This window comes from Maylandia zebra, linkage group LG23, assembly GCF_041146795.1.
Source record: "Maylandia zebra isolate NMK-2024a linkage group LG23, Mzebra_GT3a, whole genome shotgun sequence".
Lineage (NCBI taxonomy): Eukaryota > Metazoa > Chordata > Actinopteri > Cichliformes > Cichlidae > Maylandia > Maylandia zebra.
In genome coordinates, this window is record NC_135188.1 from 34,430,046 (window position 1) to 34,456,832 (window position 26,787).

The 26,787-nt window shown below is 40.2% G+C and overlaps 1 protein-coding gene across 2 annotated transcripts; it reads right to left on the reverse strand.

Annotated features, from left to right (window-relative positions):
• Positions 1–5,662: 5,662 nt before the first annotated feature.
• On the reverse strand, positions 5,663–25,758 carry LOC101473125 (carboxypeptidase O). Of its 2 annotated transcripts, none has more exons than XM_076880473.1 (10): positions 25,585–25,758; positions 23,075–23,198; positions 17,433–17,472; positions 15,710–15,811; positions 15,525–15,629; positions 14,909–15,025; positions 14,528–14,621; positions 7,831–8,033; positions 7,156–7,240; positions 5,663–7,064 (listed from the first exon to the last, which is right to left on the reverse strand). In XM_076880473.1, exons 1-10 carry the CDS (start codon positions 25,598–25,600, stop codon positions 6,799–6,801), a joined length of 1,152 nt encoding a protein of 383 aa, XP_076736588.1. In that variant the 5' UTR covers positions 25,601–25,758; the 3' UTR covers positions 5,663–6,798. The 2 variants fall into 2 exon arrangements, with proteins under 2 accessions (XP_076736588.1, XP_004552591.1); XM_004552534.4 differs by lacking the exon at positions 25,585–25,758 and adding an exon at positions 23,510–23,565.
• Positions 25,759–26,787: the final 1,029 nt, after the last annotated feature.

The window sequence follows — 26,787 nt, forward strand, 5'->3', positions numbered from 1 at the left end:
TTTTTTTGTATCGAAAAAATATCGAACCGTGACACCAAAGTATCGAACCGAACCGAACCGTGAATTTTGTGTATCGTTGCACCCCTAATAGATATGGGGGAGACTGACGGGGAGAGTGTGTGCAGTGGAGGAGCTGCGAAAAGACCTGGGCCCGTATCCCTAAAGATTCTGAGAATCCTCTCAGAGAGCTCCTAACTTAACCTAAAAATTCCTTGCCAGGAGTTTTAGCTTAGAAGTGATTCCAGAACATTTTCAGTGAACTCTGAGCAAGGAATGGATGGAAAATCCTATCTTAGTGAGGAGGTGTGGTTGACCCCGTTGCTAGGTATGAGTCATCATTTCAAAAGCCGTGATTGGTTGATCCTACAAGTTTGATGGAAATGAGCTTTTGGTGATAATGAGCAAAGGATGTACCCTCAAATCAATAAACATATTATATACTCTAATCTTATGCTGACAGTAATTGTAAATAATATTTCACATTCAAGAAAATATCTGGAAAATGAATAGTAAGCTGTAGGGGTTATAGCCATTAGAATCTAAAATATGTGAAAACTTAAACTCATTACACCCTGTTCAAATAATGATTCGTGTCTTATTTGCTCATATTAATATCCTAGCTGGCATATTTTGTACTTTCACTCCCATATGGACCCCGTTGAAAACAAGATGGCCTATCTCAAGAGGCTGTCCTTAATGAAGTAGAAATCACAACGTTACAAGTCCAGTGTGGTCTTAATGAGGGTAACACGGCTCAGCTTTTAGCAATGTCTGTGATTGAAGACCCAAGTCATCACTGCTGCATTGTTGCATTTTCCCGGTTGCCAAATACCTCGGGGTTGTGATTACTTTCGTCTCCGGTGTAATAGCGTTGTGGCGTCGAGTTGGTGAAGTAATTGCATCTCTAAGGAGATCCACCACAAACATGATTCCTGCACGATCCAATCTGTAGCATCTCAATAATTCCCTGTCATCCAGTGTTTGCAGGACATCTCTCCTGCCTCTTCTGTTGGCCATTTTGTGCAGCTGCTTAGGGGAACTCCTAAGCCACTAAAAGTCCTCTTCCCTGCTCTTAGCAGATCTCGCCTTAGGAGCCCTTTTAAGCGCTAGGAATCTTGAGGAATAGCTTTTATATTAACTGGGATTGTCGTGTCACTTTTAGGGGAAATTCTAAGAAAACGTCATGACTCTGAGAATTTTCTTAGAATTTGGCCGCTAGGAGCCACTTTTTGCACAAAGATTCTTTAGGGATACGGGCCCTGAACTCCTGGCCCAAGTGTGCCATACCCTCAGCAATCTGCTTAGCAAAAAGAATAAAAGCAAACAAAAACACGTCAAGTGCACTCTCTGTCACAATGTGCATTTTCAGGCCTGGACAGGCCCACCCTCTGCTCTCTCACTGCTCTCAATATCAGCGTTAGCTCAGATTTCAGTGATAATCATTATTTGATTCAGCTTTTGCTATGGTCCCCCTAAACTGCTTTAATAAAGTATCCTGCATTCAAAAACTCTAAATTGTGGACATAGACAGTAAAGGTAAAAGCCTGTATATTATAACAATATCACTCAAACGGTTCTTACAGGTTACTCTAGCCTTAAAAATGAACATATCCTTGGGTCCTATTTTCCAGGCCACTAAATTTTAACTCACTTATCAAGTGCATGGATTACAGAGGAGACCTGCTGTGAATATGACTGGAGCATTGTACTTGACCATCAAGGCCACCCAGGCCATAACACCTTCAGAGGGAGCAGGATAAACATTCAGAGGCTGTTCAGGGGGGTTCTAAATCACGGCTCCCTCCAAGCTCTGTATTGCCTACTGGCTGATACTCAGAGAATCAGATCACCTGTGCCTGACACTGACATGCCTTTGTTCATGTGCATCATTGCTACATTAATAAATTGTATATTGCAACAAAATGCATTATTCTGCTTTTTTTTTATTGTGAGAGTTAAGTAAGCCATGTCTGTCATCTACATAAGAAATCATAATATTTTAGGGTTTAAAGAATAGCTGTGCTCACTAACCAGAGCTGCTTCAGTCTGCAATCCCCTCCTCTGCACTAGCCATCAGTACTCATGACATGTAACCAATCAGATCCAAGACAGGACAGTGCTCGCGGCTACAAACAGAGAGAAGCAGCTGCATCAGAGCCAGAGTAGTTCATTTTTTAATCGCTTTAAAGGGGCATCAAAACAAAACACCAAGTATGTTCCATTGCATTGCTAAAAATAAATTAAAAACAGGATGCAAACACTATATTGAGGACTCTACAGTGGAGCTTTCAGGTTAACCTGAACCCCGGGGATTCAATAATGGCATTACTTTAAAAATGTAAAGCCTCATTGGATGAAGCCAATAAATGCCTTGTGTTCCAGCTGAGCTCTGCAGATGTTGACCAGCTTCATATCAGAGATGAGGAAAAGGTTGTTTATGCCTGTGGTATACTGTACCTGAACTCTGCTGTATTTGAAAGTATTAGAACCTGTTTTATATTTTTTATCACAGTTGCTGCTGTGGTTTGTCAGTGCCTGCCTGCTAATGTGAGGCTGAATAACGCTGAACCTTAATCTTCATCCCAGGATAATGTTCTTATGAAACATTTTAACTTTTTTTTTTACACCTATTTTTTCCCTTTTTTTTAAACTTTCATTTTTGTGTGTTCGTTAAAGTGGACGTTTGTAACATTAGATGAGGAAAAAGTTGAAACTCCACCCCAGATTTATGCTCTTTATGTATAAATCTTATACCACATGACCACACACCCAGCCCATCTTTCTTGGTGCCCCATTGGTGAATAAATACTAATGACTGGGAGGATCCGGGGCAGTATCCAGGACACACTGGAGAGATTATATCTCCTGACTGGCCTGGGAAAACCTCGGTGTTTCCCCGGATGAGCTGGAGGAAGTGATTGGGGAGAGGGAGGTCTGGTCTTCTCTGCTCAGGCTGCTGCTGCCCCCACATCCTGGCCCCAGATAAGTGAGAGAAGATGGATGGATGGATGGGTGTTTAACATTTGTTTTTCTTTTTTCCAGTTCAATCACACAATTGAGTGGATTACTTTCTAAAGGTTAATTGTGAAATTTCTGAAAAGACCTTTTCTGTTTTTAATCAGCTTACACTGTTTCTAGATTTTTCTAATGCATTTTCTTATCTAACCTTCTCCCTGTTATGCTCATAGAGTGAAAACATGTTTATTAGGGGTGCAACGATACACAAAATTCACAGTTCGGTTCGATACTTTGGTGTCACAGTTCAATATTTTTTTGATACAAAAAAATGTTCATGCCTTTTTAATTTGTCATTTATTAAAATTATAAATATATATTTTAACTCAAAAGTACAGTTTTTAAATTTAATGTTGCTGAAACAACAAAGTAATAAAAAAATAGATCTCTCTGATCGAGAAATCACTCATCTTTGGAAAAGAGAGTTTATTACAGAGAAATGTCTCTTTCCAAAATAAAAGCTATACTATCCGCTTCTTCTGGGCTATATTCTCAGCAGCATATTAAACATATCAGGTCCCCATAAGGAGAATCATGTGCTAACAGCTGTCTAAATGACTCGGGTAAAGTTTGTACCATGCGTGCTTGTTGTTTTTGTCTGCTTCCACTTGTCTTTGCACTAGGATGATGTCGGAGTAAATGTGCAGTCATATTCATTGTGTTCCCACTAGTTCTGTCAGCGTAAATCTCGTTGAAATGACGTTAACGCCACAACACCGCAAATCTCCGTTAACGAGCTACCGCGGTTCGCCCCGTGCATGGGGCTGGACGCTGTCAACACTTTAACGAGCTAACTGCGCTAATGCACTAGTTCCCACCAATGTAATTGAGCATTGTGTGGCACATCTGACATACTGTATTTACTGCGTATTCCTCAGATGTTCTGCCTCTCTAAGATGTTCTTTTTAGGTCTGGTTATGTTACTTACTTGTTCCCAATAAACCAAAGTAGGTGCAAAATGTTCCACAAACGGGCTCTTTTTAGTGTCACTTACTTACCTTTTGTAGCCCTTGTTCCAACTTTTTGGATGCCAAATTAAAAATGGCCTTACTTTTTAAAAAAAGAAATGTTTCACTTTAAGTTTAAATTGGTAATATATTTTCTACGCTGTAAAAAATATTCATAAATTAACAACTTTTTTCCCATATAATTTTGTACAAACTGTTCCTATTATTTTTAAAACATGTGAAACATCAATACGATTACAAAAAAATAGTTGGTAAATTAACACGTCAAACAACCTGTACCTGGGGAAAAACATTATATTTAGTTTTGATCAGAAACAAAGGCCCAGCTCAGGCCCTCTACAGTGTAACTTGAACAGCAGTGAACTTTGAAATTAGCATATAGGAGGCCATCGCAGATTGTGTAATGTGAACAGAGACAGAGGGGAAGAGACTGTGAGAGCTCCTCAGTTGCCTTAGCAGCGCAGCCTCATTCCTCCACAGGCGGGCTTCAGTCCGCTGTACTGCGCGCTTCACAGGGCTTCCCTCACAGCTTCCCTCACTGCTTCCCTCACGGCTCCCCATCAGTTAACCCTGTCACACTCCGCCTGGTCTCCATTTATTCCATCGTGCTCGAGATTTATAAAAATCTGATAAAAAGAGAAGAAGAAGAAGGAAAAGAAAAGCAAACAGAACTCTGGGCCGCCTCCAAGTTTCCTAAATGCCCCTTCTCCGGCTGTTATGAAGGAGCCAGAGGTAAGAGCCAGAGGTAAGAGCACACAGTTTTCCACATCTGAATCATCCAGGCTGAGGTGTTAAACTGCTACAGATGGCACCAACACCTGGCCCCAGACCCGGTATAAACAGATAAGGTGTTAAACCCTATTGTGTTTAATGTTATTATTATTATTATTAACTTCGTTCCTCTTCAATATTGTTCAATATTGATCTTTTCATAAAAACTAAATATGAGTGATTATTTTTAAAAAGCAGCTTTCATTTCTTCTTAATCGTGTTGTTTCCCTTCAGTTTACAAACTGATTAGTGACTAATTCCCTGGTTAAAAAATGCAATCAGTAGACCTAATGTAATGTAATGTAATTTCATCTCCTAACTTAGATGATGCAGAACACTAAATAATGCACTTTTACCTACGGATCATTATCCCCACACTGTGTCAGATTTGTGTTTTTACCACAAAGCCATTTGCAATCAGGAGGGTTTTTTTTTTTTTTTAAATGTCCTCATGTGTTTAATTAATCACCCAGCTTCTCACTCAGTTTTCCATTTTTTTCTCTCTCTCTGTCTGTATAATTAACCCACCTGTGACTAAATGTGCGATCAGACACTTACAGCCAGACAGCCAGTTGATGACTGATTGTTAAACTGGAAACTGTTAGTGGGATTGGTGCTGATTGGTGCTTGGTGTTTGCATGTTTGTATGCTTTGGCTCTGATTCTAACTTACCTTCTGTTCCTTTCTGCGCAGGAAACCAGACCTCGTGAGAGAGTTGTCTTGTCTTTGATCAGAAACAAAGGCCCAGCTAAGGGTGTAGTCAAAAAGGGTTTAGTCAAAAAGAGGATGATCGCTAATGGAGATAGCGGTGACTGAAGCTCCAAGCAGAATGATCGTCGTGCATTTTGAGTCCACCAGCTTACATCAAACATGACACATTTTGAGCAAAAACTCTGTTGTTCAGTGAATAAACTATGATATTTAATCTTTAATTCCACACTATAGGAAGTTGAAGGGAAATGCATTTAAAAAGCTGAAACGCTACAGTGCAGTCGATGCACACAGTACAAATACATTCTCTGAAGTCACACATTAAAGTGGGCCTTGTTTACTCTACAAAGTAGCTTCAGTTATTTAGCAACAATCAGTTTCATCAACTCAAAAATGGGAGAACATTTCAAATAAAGCCAAATTAGCTTTTACAGTGTAGCTGTAGATTCATATTAATTAGTAACTGTCTTCAGCCATGGGTGAAGGTTTTGTTTGCACATTAGGAGGTTGGGCATTAAGTGGGGACCAGAGGGATGCTCACCCTGGAAACTTTATGCAGAGTTTTGACTCACTTGAATGCTTCATTTATCTTTTGTTTACTTTGTGTTAGAAAATGTATTTATGTAAAAGAAAACACAAAAATCTGCAGTCACTGTGCTGACGGTTATGTTATCTGTCCCTTGCATCACTCCTGAAATCTGTTTTCAGTACAGAATGTCTATTTTAATCATTTGTGCATTCCTTTAGACTTAGTCCCTCAATGAACAGAACATATGATACATGCATGAAGGAGACAGAAAGAGCTTGGAGCCTCTTAATATACGTAGATTAATTGTATATCTTCTATATGTCATTTTATAAAACAATATCCATCATCAAGAATAATTACAGGCACACTGTTTTAAAACTGTTGTTGTCTCAAATGTCCCTCCTTTGTCTGAAAATATCATGTAAATATCAATGTTGTTAAATAAGTTTTATGTAGTTTTATTTTGTTTTACATTCTTTTTATATAAGGCATTCAAAAGACTTAGATGGACACAAAAAAAAGTCCTGATAGTCTTGGGAATATTTCAACACACCAAGTATTGGCAACTAATTAAAACTGCTATAACTTCTAATCATTTTCTTTAAACTATGTGAAAAAGTACAGTGGCTGAGGAGATGCTCTGCAAGTACACTTCATGGATTAGAATTTTTGAGTACAAAGAGTTGTACATCAACTGCACTTTTTTAGAAAGCAATGAAACTTTAAAACTCTATTTCTGAAAAATTACTTGAAGAACTAAATATAAGTGCCACAAATTGCAGAATGACTGAAATCAAACAGCTCTCATCTCAGGGTGGCTCCAGTGACACCTGCTGCCAACAGTATGCCGGAAAGGGTCACAGCAGTGTTGGCTACAGCACCGTTAAACGTCTTGTCGTGGGCGTAGGTGATGATGTACAAAACTCCTCTGTAGGCCTCCTCGCATGTAGGCTGGATCTGATCCTCAGGAAGCTCAAACCTGTATGTCCCATTGTCTCTCAGCTCAAAGATGTAGGTTAAAGGGATCCCCTGCATCCGAGCCCAGTCAGTGGCTGAACCAGTTATGGGGTCTGGAGAAAGAAAAGCAGCAGTTATATTTTTTAAAAACACAGAGATACTGGCAATAAATTTAACTGGCTAGCAATTGATATATAAACCCACATAATACATCGGGCGGGGTTCCTACAGTGTAGTTTGTTCGGTGAACCTTCCATATTGCTTCTGTTGCTCCCTGACCAACCATCATCTGAGGAATCACAAAGAACTTGTCATACAGTCAATGAAATATGGATCCAGACAACCTTGTTCTTGTTCTGTATGAAAAATTTAGTGGTGATATGGAGATTTCAGGAGGCAATAAATACAGATTTAAATGTTATCAGTTCCTTGAGTATCCCGTTGTCTTAGTAGTTTTCCATCTTCCAAAAAATTCCAAAAAGTTAATCAGCTTTTTGGAATTTTTTGGAATTTCTGGACTGCTCTGTACATACTTATTAAAGGCACTGGTTATGTTTTCATCCTGCCTGCTGTGTTTTGGTCCACATGCACACTCAAACGTGATTGCACTAGGCCTTATGTATATTTTAAACTCTATAGTTTGTGTGGAATCTTGTTATCGTCATTATTGAACGTCCATTTACCTGTTTGCCATTCCACTTTTATCTATTACTCTTTTACTAGATGAATTAACAATAATTACTCATTCTGCTGGCTGTTTGCCTTTTTAATATAAATGCATGCACGATTAGTCATTGTCAGGCTATAAAGATGCATATGTGTGTGTATGTTAATTTAAAAAAAAAAAAAAAGCATTATTGCATTTGTTGGCATAAATACCAGTTCATCATAGTTGGGAGCGGTGTAGTTGGGGTGTCCGTAGGGAATCAGGAGCATCTGGCCATAGGAGTGGATGCTGAGGAAACACAGGAAGCTGTCCTTTCGGCTTCTTACAAAGTCAGTTACAGCCCTGGTCTCGAGCTCAGACATAGCTTTGCTTCCAGGGTAGAATTTTGAGCAGCAGTTAAATGAAACCCCAATAGCTGTGAATAGAGGCCAAGGAGGATGATATGAAAGACATATAACAATAATACCTCTGTTTTCAAATTCTTTTAACAAAGGTTAACCTTTTTACATAGTGTGACCCGTTAGGTTGTAAAATTTGGCCAAAAGCTGCAGTTCCTCTAATAGCCACTAAAGGCTGCTTCATGTGTGACTCCTGTATTAAAATGTCCAGAACATTAAAAACCATATTGGCTTTTTCCACCTCATTTTTTAAAAAAAAAGAGACAAGTAGTTAAACAGTGTCTCACCTACCTCAGATGAACAGCAATACACAACACATTACGTTTTATTTATTTTATGAGAAATAAGCCAAAATGCAGAAGCAGTGTGTAAAAAAAAGAAGCATGCTTTACTGCTTCTGTGGAATTAGAAGGGTAACTAGCACCAAGGTCCTGCTATTCAAATTCACACTGATCATCAGCAAGTGCAAGCACCTCTAAAGAAGCAGAGGTTTTGGAAGTTTGCTGGAGCATTCATGTGTAGGGATGGGTATCGTTTAGGTTTTATCCGATACCGGTGCCAAACCGGTACTTTTGAAACGGTGCCGGTGCTTAAACGGTGCTCAAACCGGTGCTTAAAGTATGGAGAACACAAAATTGGTCCAAAAACCTCCCATGTTCAGCTGTTTTTTTGGAAAAAGATAACAATGTTAGCCTTTTCTGCAGCTATGGGGCATATATGGTATAATACATGGTAAAATAATTATTGTGGGTGATTTTAACATCCATGTAGATGCTAAAAATGACAGCCTCAACATGGCATTCAATCTGTTATCAGACTCAATTGGTTTCTCTCAAAATGTAAAAGAACCCACCCACAACTTTAATCACACTCTAGATCTTGTTTTAACATATGGCATAGAAACTGAACATTTAACAGTGTTTCCTGAAAACCCTCTCCTGTCTGATCATTTCCTGATAACATTTACATTTACAATAATTGATTACACAGCGGTGGAGAGTAGACTTTATCAAAGTAGATGTCTTTCTGAAAGCACTGTAACTAAGTTTAAGACTATAATCCACCCACTGTTATCATCTTCAATGCCCTGTACCAACACAGAGCAGAGCAGCTATCTGAACGCTACCCCAACAGAGGCCGATTATCTTGTTAATAATTTCACCTCCTCACTACGTACGACTCTGGATACTGTAGCTCCTGTGAAAACTAAGGCCTCTAATCAGAAGTACCTGACTCTGTGGTATAATTCTCAAACACGTACCCTAAAGCAGATGACTCGTAATCTGGAGAGGAAATGGTGTGTCACAAATTTAGAGGATCATCATTTAGCCTGGAGAAATAGTTTGCTGCTTTATAACAAAGCCCTCCTCAAAGCCAGAACATCTTACTATTCATCACTGATTGAAGAAAATAAGAACAACCCCAGGTTTCTCTTCAGCACTGTAGCCAGGCTGACAAAAAGTCAGAGCTCTTTTGAGCCAACAATCCCTTTAACGTTAACTAGTAATGACTTCATGAACTTCTTCACAAATAAAATTTTTATCATTAGAGAAAAATTTACCAGTAATCATCCCACAGATGTAATATTATCTACAGCTACTCTTAGTACCATTGATGTTAAGTTAGACTCTTTTTCTCTAATTGATCTTTCTGAGTTAACTTCAATAATTACTTCCTCCAAGCCATCAACGTGTCTTTTAGACCCCATTCCTACAAAACTGCTCAAAGAAGTCCTGCCATTAATTAATTCTTCGATCTTAAATATGATCAACCTATCTCTAATGATCGGCTATGTACCACAGGCCTTCAAGCTGGCTGTAGTTAAACCTTTACTCAAAAAGCCATCTCTAGACCCAGCAGTCTCAGCTAATTATAGGCCAATCTCCAACCTTCCTTTCATATCAAAAATCCTTGAAAGAGTAGTTGTCAAACAGCTAACAGATCATCTGCAGAGGAATGGTTTATTTGAAGAGTTTCAGTCAGGTTTCAGAGCTCATCACAGCACAGAAACAGCTTTAGTGAAGGTTACAAATGATCTTCTTATGGCCTCTGACAGTGGACTCATCTCTGTGCTTGTCCTGCTAGACCTTAGTGCAGCATTCAATACTGTCGACCATAATATCCTATTAGAGCGATTAGAACATGCTGTAGGTATTACAGGTACTGCACTGCAGTGGTTTGTATCATATGTATCTAATAGACTCCAGTTTGTGCATGTAAATGGAGAGTCCTCTTCACACACTGAGGTTAATTATGGAGTTCCACAGGGTTCAGTGCTAGGACCAATTCTGTTTACATTATACATGCTTCCCTTAGGCAGTATCATCAGAAGACATAGCATACATTTTCACTGCTATGCAGATGACACCCAGCTCTATCTGTCCATGAAGCCAGATAACACACACCAATTAGTTAAACTGCAGGAATGTCTTAAAGACATAAAGACCTGGATGGCCGCTAACTTTCTGCTTCTTAATTCAGATAAAACTGAGGTTATTGTACTCGGCCCTGAAAAGCCTAGAAATATGGTATCTAACCAGATTCTTACTCTCGATGGCATTACCTTGGCCTCCAGTAACGCTGTGAGGAACCTTGGACTCATCTTTGACCAGGACATGTCCTTCAATGCACATATTAAACAAATATGTAAGACTGCGTTCTTCCATTTGCGCAACATCTCTAAAATTAGAAATATCCTGTCTCAGAGTGACGCTGAAAAACTAGTTCATGCATTTATTACTTCCAGGCTGGACTACTGTAATTCATTATTATCAGGATGTCCAAAAAAACTCACTGAAAAGCCTTCAGCTAATCCAAAATGCTGCAGCAAGAGTACTGACAGGGATTAGAAAGAGGGAGCATATTTCTCCTGTTTTGGCTTCCCTTCATTGGCTTCCTGTTAAATCCAGAATTGAATTCAAAATCCTGCTCCTCACATACAAGGTCTTAAATAATCAGGCCCCATCTTATCTTAATGACCTTGTAGTACCATATCACCCAATTAGAGCACTTCGCTCTCGCTCTGCAGGCCTACTTGTTGTTCCTAGAGTATTTAAAAGTAGAATGGGAGGGAGAGCCTTCAGTTTTCAGGCCCCTCTTCTGTGGAACCAGCTTCCAGTTTGGATTCAGGAGACAGACACTATCTCTGCTTTCAAGATTAGGCTTAAAACTTTCCTTTTTGCTAAAGCATATAGTTAGGGCTGGACCAGGTGACCCTGAATCCTCCCTTTAGTTATGCTGCAATAGACATAGGCTGCCGGGGGATTCCCATGATGCATTGAGTTTTTCCTTTCCAGTCACCTTTCTCACTCACTATGTATTAACAGACCTCTCTGCATTGAATCATACAGTGGGGCAAAAAAGTATTTAGTCAGCCACCAATTGTGCAAGTTCCCCCACTTAAAATGATGACAGAGGTCAGTAATTTGCACCAGAGGTACACTTCAACTGTGAGAGACAGAATGTGAAAATAAAATCCATGAATCCACATGGTAGGATTTGTAAAGAATTTATTCGTAAATTAGGGTGGAAAATAAGTATTTGGTCACCTCAAACAAGGAAAATCTCTGGCTCTCACAGACCTGTAACGTCTTCTGTAAGAAGCTTTTCTGTCCCCCACTCGTTACCTGTATGAATGGCACCTGTTTGAACTCATCATCTGTATAAAAGACACCTGTCCACAGCCTCAAACAGTCAGACTCCAAACTCCGCCATGGCCAAGACCAAAGAGCTTTGGAAGGACACCAGGAAAGGTATTGTAGACCTGCACCAGACTGGGAAGAGTGAATCTACAATAGGCAAGCAGCTTGGTGTGAAAAAATCAACTGTGGGAGCAATCATCAGAAAATGGAAGACATACAAGACCACTGATAATCTCCCTCGATCTGGGGCTCCACGCAAGATCTCATCCCGTGGGGTCAAAATGATCATGAGAACGGTGAGCAAAGATCCCAGGACCACACGGGGGGACCTGGTGAATGACCTGCAGAGAGCTGGGACCAAAGTAACAAAGGTCACCATCAGTAACACACTACAACGGCAGGGAATCAAATCCCGCAGTGCCAGACGTGTTCCGCTGCTGAAGCCAGTGCATGTCCAGGCCCGTCTGAAGTTTGCCAGAGAGCACATGGATGATACAGCAGAGGATTGGGAGAATGTCATGTGGTCAGATGAAACCAAAGTAGAACTTTTTGGTATAAACTCAACTCGTCGTGTTTGGAGGAAGAAGAATACTGAGTTGCATCCCAAGAGCACCATACCTACTGTGAAGCATGGGGGTGGAAACATCATGCTATGGGGCTGTTTTTCTGCCAAGGGGACAGGACGACTGATCCGTGTTAAGGACAGAATGAATGGGGCCATGTATCGTGAGATTTTGAGCCAAAACCTCCTTCCATCAGTGAGAACTTTGAAGATGAAACGAGGCTGGGTCTTCCAACATGACAATGATCCAAAACACACCGCCCGGGCAACAAAGGAGTGGCTCCGTAAGAAGTATTTGAAAGTCCTGGAGTGGCCTAGCCAGTCTCCAGACCTCAACCCCATAGAAAGTCTGTGGCGGGAGTTGAAAGTCCGTGTTGCTCAGCGACAGCCCCAAAACATCACTGCTCTCGAGAAGATCTGCATGGAGGAATGGGCCAAAATACCAGCTACTGTGTGTGCAAACCTGGTAAAGACCTATAGTAAACGTTTGACCTCTGTTATTGCCAACAAAGGTTATGTTACAAAGTATTGAGTTGTATTTTTGTTATTGACCAAATACTTATTTTCCACCCTGATTTACGAATAAATTCTTTACAAATCCTACCATGTGGATTCATGGGTTTTTTTTTCCACATTCTGTCTCTCACAGTTGAAGTGTACCTCTGGTGCAAATTACTGACCTCTGTCATCATTTTAGGTGGGGGAACTTGCACAATTGGTGGCTGACTAAATACTTTTTTGCCCCACTGTATCTGTTATTAACCTCTGTCTCTCTTCCACAGCATGTCTTTTATCCTGTCTTCCTTCTCTCACCCCAACCGGTCGCAGCAGATGGCCCCGCCCCTCCCTGAGCCTGGTTCTGCCGGAGGTTTCTTCCTGTTAAAAGGGAGTTTTTCCTTCCCACTGTAGCCAAAGTGCTTGCTCATAGGGGGTCATATGATTGTTGGGTTTTTCTCTGTATCTATGAAGCGCCTTGAGGCGACTTATGTTGTGATTTGGCGCTATATAAATAAAATTGAATTGAATTGAATATGGTATCACTCTTGGCTGGAAGCAGTGCTTAAACAATGGAAAAAACACAAACTTTGTCCAAAAACCTCTCATGTTTAACTGTTTCCCACTTTTTCTTTGGTCATTTTAGCCTTTTTGGCCAGGGTGAAGGGAGTATCTGCCATCAAACAAGAGGACAGCCGCATGTAGCTATGATGATGTTTGCTAGTTCACCTTACATGCATTAATGTAATAACGTGGTTAGCCTACTCAACGTAAATTACACACGAACAACATGAAGCTACTCATGCAGAGAAGAACGGCTGCTGCTGCATCATCACCCGTCATCATTTCTGCTACACTGGCAGGGCTAGGGGCCAGGACTCTACTCTTCGGGTTTTTGGGGGATGTTGCTAACTCCGGGTCCGATAACAGGCACCACACCCGCAGTAGATGTGCACGGTGTGAGGTCTCGCAGCAAGCTATCAAATACGGCGCATTTCTCGGCTTTTAAAAAAAAACGCTATGCGTCGCCAGCTGTTTCATCGGATTTGAGGTGTTACCTCCTTTGACAGTATCACAGTATCAGCTTAAAGCACTTGTTGCAGGCTGCTGAGTTTGCATATTTTGCTGTGAAGTACAGCCATACTTTTGACCACTTCGCCTTGGACATTTTTAATCTGTAGCTCTGCTCTAAAAGAACGTACGTACCTGGCCCCGCCTACTATCCTCGGAAACGTAAAATGATTGGCTAGAATCTAAAGTGTATCACAGCTCAGGAAAAAAAAGCACCGAAATAAAGCACCGAAATGTGCGCTGCTTTTCGGTCTGGTTACTACCGTTTATGTCAGAACCGGTGCCATCATGGCACCGGACACCGGTACCCATCCCTACTCATGTGTGTGTTAACAAAATGCTAAGTTATAAGCTTAGAGAAGTAATTGTTCCTATCTATTGAGAAAAGTTATAATGCCATTTCCACATAATTTGAAATCCACCATTACACAATGAGAAAGGTTATTCAAGTGGAAAACATTCATAAGTGTTGCCATCTTCCCAGAAGTAGTCATCTTAGCTAATTCACTACATGGTCAGGGAGGTGATGGTTTGAGTTGAGTCAGCCATACACGCCTGTATACCAAAGTATTCTGCAGTGAAAATGAGACCTCTATCTGAAAGCTAAAGGTTGGATGAGATTGGGTCATGCAACAGGACAGTGATTCCAAGCATATCGGCAAATTAGTAAAAATAGCTGAAAAAGAAAAGAATCAAGATGTTTCAATGGTCCAGTCAAAGTAAGAACAGCTACATCACTCACTTCCCCAGTTGGCATCAAAGTTGCGGTTGAGATCGGTGCCATAGCAGCTGCAGTCCTCAGGTTCTGGTGACCTGTTCTTCCTCCACAGTCGAGTCTGAGTGGAGCAAAATGTTCAGTCAGTCATAAATAGAATGGCAGCACAACATTTTTGTAGATATTAAATGCTTCCTGTGATTGATGCTGTTCATTATTATTCCATGTGTCTTACTGTAAAAACATTAGATTATTTTGTACTTGAAGGTTTTTGAGCAATAATCATCCTATTATATCCTGTTCATCTGTGGTTTGAGATCCTGAGTGCACAACCCTAGAAATGTAATTGGATAAATATCTATCTATTTAATATTTAATTTAATATATCTATTAAATACGAGGACTGACTGTCTCATTTTCCCACGTGTAGATGTAGCCGTCTATATTGAGCACTGGAGTGACGTAGAAGTCCACGTTCTTCATCATCTGTTCCATTTTGGCATCTGTTTTGTATGTCTGCAGAATCTGTTTGGAACAGACGAACACACATCAGGGGCAGGCTGACACACTGGAGGACATTTAGTTATTAAATTAGATTCATTTTGTCAGACAGGATGTTTTCTCCTCACAACAGAAAACAATCAGGACAACAAATGGAATAACGAGATTTGTTGTAAATCTCTTTTTTCCTCTTTCTTTTCCATCTCTCTTTTTGTGTGTGTGTGTGTGTGTTTTATTTTGTTTCACTCTATAACGTCCACCACATCCACATTGGCGACCAAACTATAAGTTCATATGTTCATATGTAAATTTTTTTTTCAAATATTTCAAAGAACATTTAAAAGTAGAAAGAAGCTTGGCCTGTTTGGAAAACCTGTAATACCAAAATGTATAAGACATTATTTGAAATGAAATTTTCTTGTTTCTAGAATAAATGTGGCTAACAACACCCCCTAGCATTAACTTTACCCCTAGAAGGGTCCCACGAGTCCTGGTGGAGGTATATTGACAGCAGCTCTCTTACCTCTCTAACAAAGTACTGGCAGAAGGCTGGAGCGATCCATTCTCTGGCATGTATTCCACAGTCCATCCAGATAGCTTTCTTTTCCTTTCCAGTATTCAGGCCAATCTGGAGAACAAATATCAAACATCCGTGTGCATCAGTATCCGTTTGGCATATGACAGCTTGTGATCTGAAACTTTGTTTACCTTGAGCAAGCTAATATCCCTGCTTTCATAGGTCTTTCCATATTTCACCACGGTTACAACATCAGGGTGATCCTTTACCATCTGTTCCATCCAGCTAGTGATCTGCAAAGTGTAGTACCAACGTTGGCAGCATATCAAAACTCTACTAAATTTTCACTGGTTATTTATCCATGAATTTGCACATCCATCATACATACATTTTGATTCAAGAGTTTATTTGAAACTTTTGGAGTGATCTTGACTAATAGTTCTGCAGACTTTCCAAAGGTTTTTCAAAGTTTCATTTGGACAATGGTTTCTTTTTTTACTCATTTTCAGTCTAAGCCACTATAAATTATTCAAGTATAACAAGACGCCTAACTCAAAGGGTAAACCAGTGTTGCATCTCTAGAATAAACAAATTAGCAAAGAACCAGTTTTAAACTAAACTTATGGAATGCTGAAGCCAAATAGTCATCAATCTATACAGAGTAGGTCAAGAGAGAGATACAACAGTCCTGGACTGTCTGAAAAATGTGAAGGAGCCTCTGTTGTGGTTTGGAGTTGTATTTCAGCCAGTGTTATTGGTGATCTTGTCAGATTTGAATGAATATCTAAATGCAGAAAAGTACCATCAGAAAATTTATTTTTCAGCCCCCAAATAATTCCGAACACAGTGCCAATGCAGTCAAGCATACCTGGATAGACAAATACACAATAGAACACTATCAGTCATGGACTAGTGTCCGCAGACCCTGAAATTGAAACTTATATAAGCAGTGTGGAATCATCTTGATGGAATAAAAGACAACCAACATCCAAAGAAGAGCTTTAAATGTCTTTGGTGAAGCCTGGAGAACACACGGAAGCCTGTTTGTGTTTGTATATGCCATTTAGGAAGTTATTATAATCTTGAATATATTGAATGAAAGTCTGAATATATTGAATGAAAACTGATGTTCCAGCAGTTCTGGCGCCATCTTGTGTTTTAGATGTGTAATATTATAGCATGCGATGTTGCTGCAAGAAGTAGCTCTGTGAATAAGTTAGCAGGGAATCAGTATTCCTATGTAAAGAAGACATAAATCTATAGAAATGCTTGTAATGTACAAGCTAATATGAGTAACAGGGTACAGTATGGTACTGCAGACGACAAAATTTAGGTGCTGTTTAATCATGGAAGACCGAATGTACTGAACCTTTTGTTTACCTTACTGAGGGAAGTGCTAAACATGCAAAAATAAGAACTAAAAAATAAGAATGTAAAGGAGGGTCCAGCCGTTGAGCCGTTGAGCAGGCTAGGTCTGGCCAAAGTTAAGAGAATTCATGGGGTCTGTGTATTGCAGTCAATATTTTCAGTACCTTTAGTTAGTTATAAGTACTGGGAATCAATCTGTACATCTGGTCTGATGAAGAATATACTGATTTATTGACTAAGTTTCATCACCAGTAGTACAACAGTGATCGTTGTTATTACTATTCTTGTTATTATTATTATTATTGTTATTTGAACGCTCCTTACCTGTTTACATATGGGGGGGGGGGGGGCACATAACATGCTATAATACACATTTAAAACACAGCGTGGCACCAGAGCCTCTGTAGTTAGCTTATATTCAATATATTCGGGTTTCATTCAATATATTCAGACTTTTATTGCAATATATATGTATATAGAAATAAAATGATATTTTATATATATATATATGTGTGTGTGTGTGTGTGTGTGTAACAGCCACCTCACCTCTGTCAAAGGGTGGTATTTATAGTGGTCGTACTGCACTCTGTTGCACATAAAAAACAAGAGAAACATGAGAAGCAGTGGAAGTGGATCATACCTAGGGATAGGTACCGGTATCCGGTGCCATGATGGTACCGGCTCTGACATAAACGGTAGTAACCAGACCAAAAAGCAACGCACATTTCGGTGCTTTATTTCGGAATGTTTGGATTCTAGCCAATCATTTTACCTTTGCAAGGATAGTAGGCGGGCCCAGGTACGTACGTTCTTTTAGAGCAGATCTACAGATTAAAAATGCCCAAGGCGAAGTGGTCAAAAGTCTGGCTGTACTTCACAGCAAAAGATGCAAACTCACCAGCCTGCAACAAGTGCTTTAAGGTGATACTGTGCAATAGAGGTAACTCCTCGAATCTGACGACGAACCTGGCGACGCATAGCATTTTTTAAATGCCGAGAAATGCACCGTATTTGATAGCTTGCTGCGAGACCTCACATCGAGCACATCTACTGCGGGTGTGGTGCCTGTTATTGGACCCGGAGTTAGCAACATCCCCCAAGACCCGAAGAGTAGAGTCCTGGCCCCTAGCCCTGCCAGTGTAGCAGAAATGATGACGGATGATGATGGCAGCAGTAGCCGTTCTTCTCTGGGCGAGTAGCTTAATGTTGTTCGTGTTTAATTTACGAGTACAGTAGGCTAACCACGTTATTAAATTAATGCATGTAAGGTGAACTAGCAAACACCGCCATAGTTACATGCGGCTGTCTTCTTGTTTGATGGCAGATACTCCCTTCACCCTGGCCAAAAAGGCTAAAATGACCAAAGAAAAAGTGGAAAACATCTAAACATGAGAGGTTTTTGGACAAAGTTTGTGTTTTTTCCATTGTTTAAGCACTGTTTCCAGCCAAGAGTGATACCATATATGCCCTATAGCTGCAGAAAAGGCTAACATTGTTATCTTTTTACAAAAAAATAGCTAAACATGAGAGGTTTTTGGACAAAGTTTGTGTTCTTGATTCTTTAAGCACCGGTTCGAGCACCGTTTAAGCACCGGCACCGTTTCAAAAGTACCAGTTTGGCACTGGTATTGGATAAAACCTAAACGATACCCAGTGTTGGGTAAGTTAATTTTTACTCAGAATTCTCTTGTTAGTGTGTTGCTTCCATAATTGGATTACCCAGCGAGATTGCCAGTCTTCTAGCTTGCTTACTTGCCACAAGTGCACTGTGCCACCTACCAATAGAAAGGAAAAAAATAATGTGCATATTTCCACGAGAGAAATCCCACGCCTGGACCGTTGTTGACCGCCACCATGATTCTAGCCTACATCACAGCGTCATGTGCGCTTTTTACATCCAACACAAAAACTGCAGTCGTGGTGCTTTTCAATTGTAATTATTATTGTAATCATAAAGCCTTTAAATGAAAACAAATGCTGTTGTGACAGTGATGTACACTGTTTTGATGGTATATATGTATCAATCTATCAATCGTTTGTTGTAAGATTCAGATAATAATTTTTTAAAAGCTAGATATTTTAAATGAGAATAAGAAAGAAAAGTATTTCCTTGTGCCCCCCTTTCCCTGTTAATGCCCTACCTGGCCCACCTGGCAACACTTTGCTAGACCCGCCCCTGCACAGTTACCAGCTGTCAGCTACACCGAAAAGGATCCTGGTGTTATTTCTCAGAAACAGTTTATAACTTCCCTTCAACTCATTCATGTCACCTAAAAGGTAAACCTGTTTCTCCATCACCTGTTCAGCTCTGATGATCCAGTAAGGACATCTCCTGGTTTCATCTTCATGTTTCCCTCTCATCACATAACCAAACCATATCATGACCATCAGGTTTACAGCTGTGGCTCCAGCAAACATCAGCTGATCTTAGAAAGTAATATTAAATAAATTCTAACAACAGCTGATCAACCTTAAACACGCTGCTGTTGTTTAGCGCAACATCCGCTGGTTTCGTCTTTCTGGCGCAAAGTGGGCGATAAACAAACAAGAGAGAAAAGCCGATCAGCTGATCATTGATCAGTTTCATGATTGAAGTAGAAACAGGAGAGGGAGGGGGAGAGAATGAGAGAAGAAGAGGCAGCTGTGCAGCGTAAACACAGAATAACTCCAGCTTTGTATCTTTTTCATTGTAGCTGAAGTCCGGGACAAACTGTGTTCCTTTTCACCTCATTACAAAATGCGTAATATTTTCTCTGAATATGAGACAATTCCGTTTGGGATGGTTGGCAACTCTAATAATTAACCTTATGAACAAATAAAGTTCAACATCAGTAACATCATAGCATCTACCCAGCTGTTTAGAAACTCCCTCAGTACGAACTAAAATAAACTCCACCTAAACTTGGTTTATATCTGACCCAGATAGACTGCAGGTCATAACTTCTTGCCTGAAGTTCAGTTCACCTGACACTCGCACCGGCGGCCGCTCCAGGTCTCTCCTCCTGCCTCCCCTTTCTCTCATCCACCTGCTGGCTTCCACCACTTGCTAATGTTACTGAATCTGTGGAAGCTTCGCGATAGCCACCACACGAAGTAACGAATAACGACCCTATCTAAATCCCAGTAACGATTAACGCGTTCCTGATTCTGGCATAATAACTAGTTATTATGCCATTATAGTTAGCTCATTACCACAATAATAACATAGTTACTGTAACGCGTTGCACATCTCTGTATAGTGACTGGTCTTATGATTTAAACAGGCAAATGTTCAGCATTCAAACTACAGGTGAAGAATAGTCAAACCAGATGTTTCCCTGTTATGTCGATATCAGCTAGTCAAGTACACACCTACACAGCATGTCAACAAACGGTGAAAAAAAGCCACACACAAAATGAACGATTGCTGGTAAGGGTTTCTATACATTAGTATGTACGAAGGGTATGTTGTGACTAACCTTCAAAATTACTGTGGTCCCTCGCTATAACGCGGTTCACCTTTCACCTCGCTGTTTCACAGATTTTTTTAGTGCAAGTTTGCATGCTTTTTTTTTTTTACGTCACATTGTGTCCTGCGTCCTGATCGCTGCAGACGATCTCCTCCGTGACTTCTCTCCTGTACAGTACAGAATCGCTGCATAGATCGCTAGCAGTGTACTGTATGTCCACGATGTCCACAAAACGTTTTGCACCGTCAAAAAATAAAATTGGCTAGTCGATTTCACCTATCGCAGGTTATTTTTAGAACATAAAACCTGCGATAAATGAGGGACCGCTGAGAAATATAACATTTGAATCCCTTTTCTCTTTTGCCCTGAGGCGCGGGGGAAAAAATATCGACAAGTCGATGAACATCATTTACATATATATTGGGTAAATGCCCAAGACATCTAGAGAAATGTAAATCGCTGCTTGATTCATTCATTTGCTTAACTTGTTTTGGACCGTAAACAAGACGCGAATAGGACACCGGAAACAAAGCTCCCCACAGGAGTTTCCGCACCGGAAGTAGCATATGCTAACGTGCACATACATGTCTATACATGTACCGCCGTTACGTATTTAAAATGCAAAATATGAGTAACTGTATTCCGTTACAGTTACCATTTAAAAAGGTGGTAGTCTGCCATACCTCTCTCTGTCTCTCGCTAGCAAACTTGACCCAGACAACAAAGTAAAGCTAGTTTTCAGCTACCAGCCCGACAAGGAACCCGACGTATTAGCCAGAGGTCCCTGTTTTATATATGCACGATTCGTTTTCTATACCAGATTGCTGCTAAAAGTGCAGCCTCACCTAATGTCCACCCTACTGTTACTCATTTTATATTAAGATTTAAAAATCTAGTTGGTATCGGTATGGCGAGTAACCTTCAGTAATAAATCACACAGCAATAGCACATTCATGTAGTTGTAAAAAGCATGATAATATATTAAGTAATCCAAAGTATTCATAATATGTTACTCTCACTGAGTAACGGTATATTTTGGGGCATGTATTCTGTAATCTGTAGTGGAATACATTTTAAAAGTAACCTTCCCAACACTGATCATACCTCATTATAGTCTTCTGTTTTATCAATATTGTAGTTTTTAGTTACAAAGCTGCAATACTCAATTTCTAACAGTTTTAAAGGCATTAAAATATCATACATTTCTACATTAGGTACTGTTCTTAATTTTAATGTTAAGAAACTTACTTGACTATTTCAAATTTCTGGGATGTTGTACGTGATAAATGATTCACAGTTGTAGATTAAATAGATGAGCACTATGTAAAGTCATCAATATTAGCTCTAAGGCAGATTTCTGTTACGGCTTCTAATACCAAATATTGTTGTTGATTACTCAGATTATTCTAGAACCTAGAATTAATTGAAAAAAAAAAAGCTGTCATCCGCAGCTACCCTTGCTGCAGCATTTTGGATCAATTGAAAGCTTTTCATGGAGGTTTTCGAACAACCTAATAATAGTGAGTTACAATAGTCCAGCCTATAGAAGTAATACATGCATGAACTAGTTTTTCAGCATCACCGTGAGGCAGGATGCTTCCAATTGTAGAGATATTGCACAAACACAGTTTACAGTACCAACTGTCTGCCACCTACAATCCAGTTCTGAGATTCCTTCCCAGGCGCCTTAAAGCCCACTCACATCTTGCGTCAGTTGATCTCAATAGGTCACACAATTGTCTTCAAGAAATTTTAAGAAGCCGTAGCTTTTCTTTCCAAGCTCCTTAAATAAACACTAGAAAACAGGTCCTACATATTTTTATATACAGTTTATGCGCATTGAATGATATATCCTCGATAAATGATCACTAGAAGATTCCTCACAGTGTTACTGGAGTTCATGGTAATTCCACTCAGTGTGGTTAGACAATGTTTCTAAGATTTTTGGGGTCGAGTACAATAACCTCAGTTTTATCTGATTTCAGAAGCAGAAAATTCAGGAAAGAGTTCATTCAGGTGTTTGTCTTTAAGACATCTCTGCAGTTTGAGTGTCATTGGACTTCATGGATTGATAAAGCTTGGCAAGAGAACAGGACTACGTCACCCACATTTGAGACATTACGAAACCAAACATAATTCAAAGTAATTATATGCGATAAGTGTTCTGTTGGGCTCGTATTTATTTGGGGTGGATTTGTTTCTTTTAAAGCAACGAACATCTGGGACCACCGGGGTAGAGCAAGCCCTCAGGTGATAGGTGCATTGCTGGCAGGTTGCACCAATAAGACTATCTTGTGGTCGTTAGTGACCTTTCCCATTTTGATGTTTTAGGCCTTTTGCAAACCCTTTGTGTTCTTTTAAAATAATAAATTTTAACATATCTGACTGATATTGACCCTCTTGTCCCGTTTATTCTGGCTCGTTCCTGTAAGAGCTCTGGGCCTGAAAGTTTGCACAAGTAGTATAGAGGCCCTTAGTGATTACATATATATATATATATATATATATATATATATATATATATATATATATATATATATATATATATATATATATATATATATGCTAAGATACTGCGCAGGACCCTCAAGCTCGAAGGATTGACCATCCACAGGGGCGAGTGGGGATTTTTTTTTTTTTTTTTTTTTGCTAAAAACCTGAAAGTACAGTAACTGATATTTTGAAGGTAGTTCATCTATTTACAAAAATGATCAAACTTATCTAATGAAAAAAACTCACCTCTCTTTTGTTGCTGTGCCCACTGCTGAGAGCAGCACCACAAAGCTCAGCCTTACAGAGATAAGCATCTTTGTGAAAGTAAAAAGTCCTTGTAACAGTCGGCTATACTGGTCGCAGGAAAGCCCTATAAAAAGACACACATTTGCCTTCAACACAGACCACTGTAAGCATACTATCACTTGTTAATAATTGATCTGAACTAACAGTCCTTTATGGATGTGTAATCCATTTAAATCATCAACTGCATGAAACCATAGTCGAAAAAAACTGTTAACTCCAGTGTAAACTTTTTGCTGCCATCAGCCGCTGTCACGTTCTTTCTCAGTTTTATACTTTATGCACATATTTTCCAGAAGTAACATGGAAAAAATATTAAACATGGAGTGAAATATGTGCACAAAACATTATGGAATAAAATGGACTTCACCCTCTTACAGAAGCAATAATGAGATGCAGAGAGTCTTCCTGATCCTCCAGAAAAGGACACAGAGTGACTGATTAACTAGTTTGTCCTTTACTCACGAATGAACAATGATTGGTTTATATTTTAAGTTGAGTCTGTCTGTTGGAAAAGCTGGAATCAGCAAAGACGCTGCAAGCTGATAAAAAAAGAGCAAAGGTCTTTTCAGAAATGTCACAATGAACTTTTAAAAAACACAACTGTAAGTATCACACCACATTACCCTGTTAACAGGGATTTTCTTCCAGTCACAAACAGGACTGGACAGCGGTCAGTCTGTCAAGAACATGCAGGTTCATATATCTGTGGAAGTCCTACCTATCCACTGTGCCTTTCACCGATGATGCTAACATTTTTATATTTACTGTTTTTGGGTTACGCAGCAGGCAGGAGGGAGGGCCCATATGAAGGACTCAAAAGGACTCTTGTAAGGACTCAGAAACAGCAGGTTGAACTTAAAGGGAACCCTGGCTATTAACACATATTTGCACTAAAATATGTACTGTGCCTTCAATAACATAAATGTGGTATTAAAATACACCAAATGTTTTCCTTTTAAGCACATTTTATATAAAACCGATTTACCAGTAGACCGCCATTGTTATTTACTTCTCAATGCACTCTGTGCTGTGACGTCACATCTTTGCACCGCATAGAGTTCACAGTTAGCAGCACACTGGAAATGGCTTCCCCATATGGAAAATATATATATAAATCTTATAAAGTTTGTATCTGTCTTGTGTGAAACTTGTATGAAAAGCATATAAGAGTGAAAACAGATATAAGATCCCGTGAAAAATTATATAATGAAACTTGTATGTTTTGGATACTTACTAAAACAATGTATGAAAGTAATGAGAAAGTGGCCACTTTCATGAGTAATCACATATAAGTTTTTACTATCTCTTTTCCTTTTTTTTTTTTTTTTTTTTTTTTTTTTTTTTGTGTCCCGTTTGGATCTTTAGCCATCAGAATTGTTGTCTTAAGGCCAAGAAAGATGCCAAGCGGATTTATTTTACCAAGTGGATCATCATGGCCTTGCCATATTGGTCCATTTGATTGACCTTTATTATAATTCTGAATTTATTTTATTTTCAGTTGCTACAAACGAGACAGACATGACTGGGGGATAGGACAGGGAGAAAGAATGAAAGAAAGAGAGGGAGAGAAAGAAAACCAAAGGGGAGAAGAGACGGTGAGAAGGGGGGGAAGAAAGAAAAAAAAACAAAAAAAACAAACAAAACACCTGGGTCACCTGTATGGAGAAAAAAAACAGAAGAGAAAGTGTGGGCAAGAGATATTTTATTTTGTATTCTTATGATCACAGTTATAATCAGAATTATCATTGATTAATCATTTACCATTGTTGAATTAGTTGACAGAATAATCTTTGAATCACATCTATGTTACTCTGAGCAAATACTAATGCACACGGATTATCAGTACTTTAGTCAGTCTATTGTTGTTCTGTATTATTCTTTCTAGTTGCTTAGGCTGTAAACCGCTCGGACTTGTGGGTCCTGTTGGGCCCTGGGCTGTCTACATTCAGTTCTGCACGTACTCAGGCCTGTAACAACATGCACACACTTATGTAAAACACGCACGTTCACACACACACTTAGTAAGAATAGGAGGGTCGTCTGAGGACAGTTTTTCTAATAGATATACTTTCACAAAATGCACAATATAATACACACTTGTTTTTCTCTAAAAGTAGCAGTTGATGTCCATATAAGGAGAACTTTTTGAGTGTGGGGAACTGTTATCATTTCCAGTAAAGATCTAACTGTGACGTCATCATGGTAATATAAGGATGCGGGACGGTCCATTCGCGAACCAACCTCAACAAAAGCAAACAACAAAGAGCAACATAATAAAAAAAACAGCACCATCACAATAAACTAGCTAGCAGTAGATATCAGTAGATACTAAATAATAAACGATATTGTGCAGCACGCAAGATAGACAGTGCACAATGTGCTTTGAGGCAGCAGCCAAGAAAGCTGTAGTCTGCGTCTGTGAATACCCGTGTGTACACCTGAGTGCATACCTGTGTGGATCAGCATGCTTGCATTCCAAAGGTTTCTCCATGTAACGATCTGCTAGGGAGTGTGGGGAGCCACAGCCCTGTCCTCCAGGGTATGAAGCAGGTATGGAGGAGATCAAAACTCCAGACATCCAGAGGCCCCCAGAACACAAGAGACCAAGGAAGACCAACAGAGGGGCAGCCGCGCCACTGTCCCAGTAAGAGCTGAGGAGAGTCCCAGATGAGGGCTCACTCAGCAGCCGCGGAGCAGAAGCCAGGGGGAGTTGCAGTGACGCGCCCGTGAGCTCCGCCGGCAGCCAGCCGTGCCTGAGTGACCGAGCCCCAGGCCGAGAGGCCGGGGGCACCCCACCTCCGAAGTGGCCCGAGCGAGCCCCAGGCTCCAGGCCCCGATAAGCGGCCGCCAAGGAGTGAGCCGGTGTGTACCCGGACGCCCACCCCCAGACACAAAGAACCACCAACGCACCGATACCTGAGGGAGTCCGCCACTGGCAGGGGAAGTGGTGGTGGATGGAGATTGTTAGAGTTTGTATTGTTGATTGTCATTTATGCTTAGAAATATTTAACCATAGATGCTTTGTGTGGCGAGAGGTGAGTTCTCCGCCACTTTGTGGGGCGTTGAGAGGTTCCGCGGGGTCCAGACTGTGCTGGACGATAGGCCTATTTTGTGTTGTTTTTGTTGTCATCGTTGTTGTTGTTGTGTGGGTGTGTGCGGAGCAGAACACGTGGTCTGTGACACCGACTGTTGTTGTTATCATGGGTTTCTAAGCAACCAAGAGTGATTCGGAGGCAGACAGACGTTTGTGCTGGACTTTGCTCCTGGCAGCACAAAGTATTTATGTAAAAAAGAGAGGGAGCGACGGCTCCACAGCTGCGCGGGTTTCACGCGGACCTGAGCCGTGCGGTTAATCGCAGGCTTAAAAATGGAAGAGATTAAAATGTTAGAAGTTTTCAGAAAACACACCAGCCTTGAAGAGCGTGTGGAGAAGGCCAGCCCACATCAGCAGCTATGCTCTGGTGGGTGGCTGTCCCCCCACCCCTTGCTGACACAAAACATTAACTCTTCAGCCTGTGTGCCAGACCATAGATTTAATTTAGGTGGATAGTTGTTAAAAGTAATCTACATTAAGCTTGTGGTTGCTCAAATTCAGTACAATGACATATGAGGTGAAGTGAGGCTTTGATGGCCTATAAGTGAAGTTCACTGAA

Coding starts and splice junctions, on each gene's coding strand:
- LOC101473125 (XM_076880473.1), bottom strand. Junction 14,622..14,908: donor ACACGTGGGAAAATGAGACA/GTCAGTCCTCGT, acceptor TGCTCCACTCAG/ACTCGACTGTGGAGGAAGAA. Junction 8,034..14,527: donor CTTTGATGCCAACTGGGGAA/GTGAGTGATGTA, acceptor CTCTATTCACAG/CTATTGGGGTTTCATTTAAC.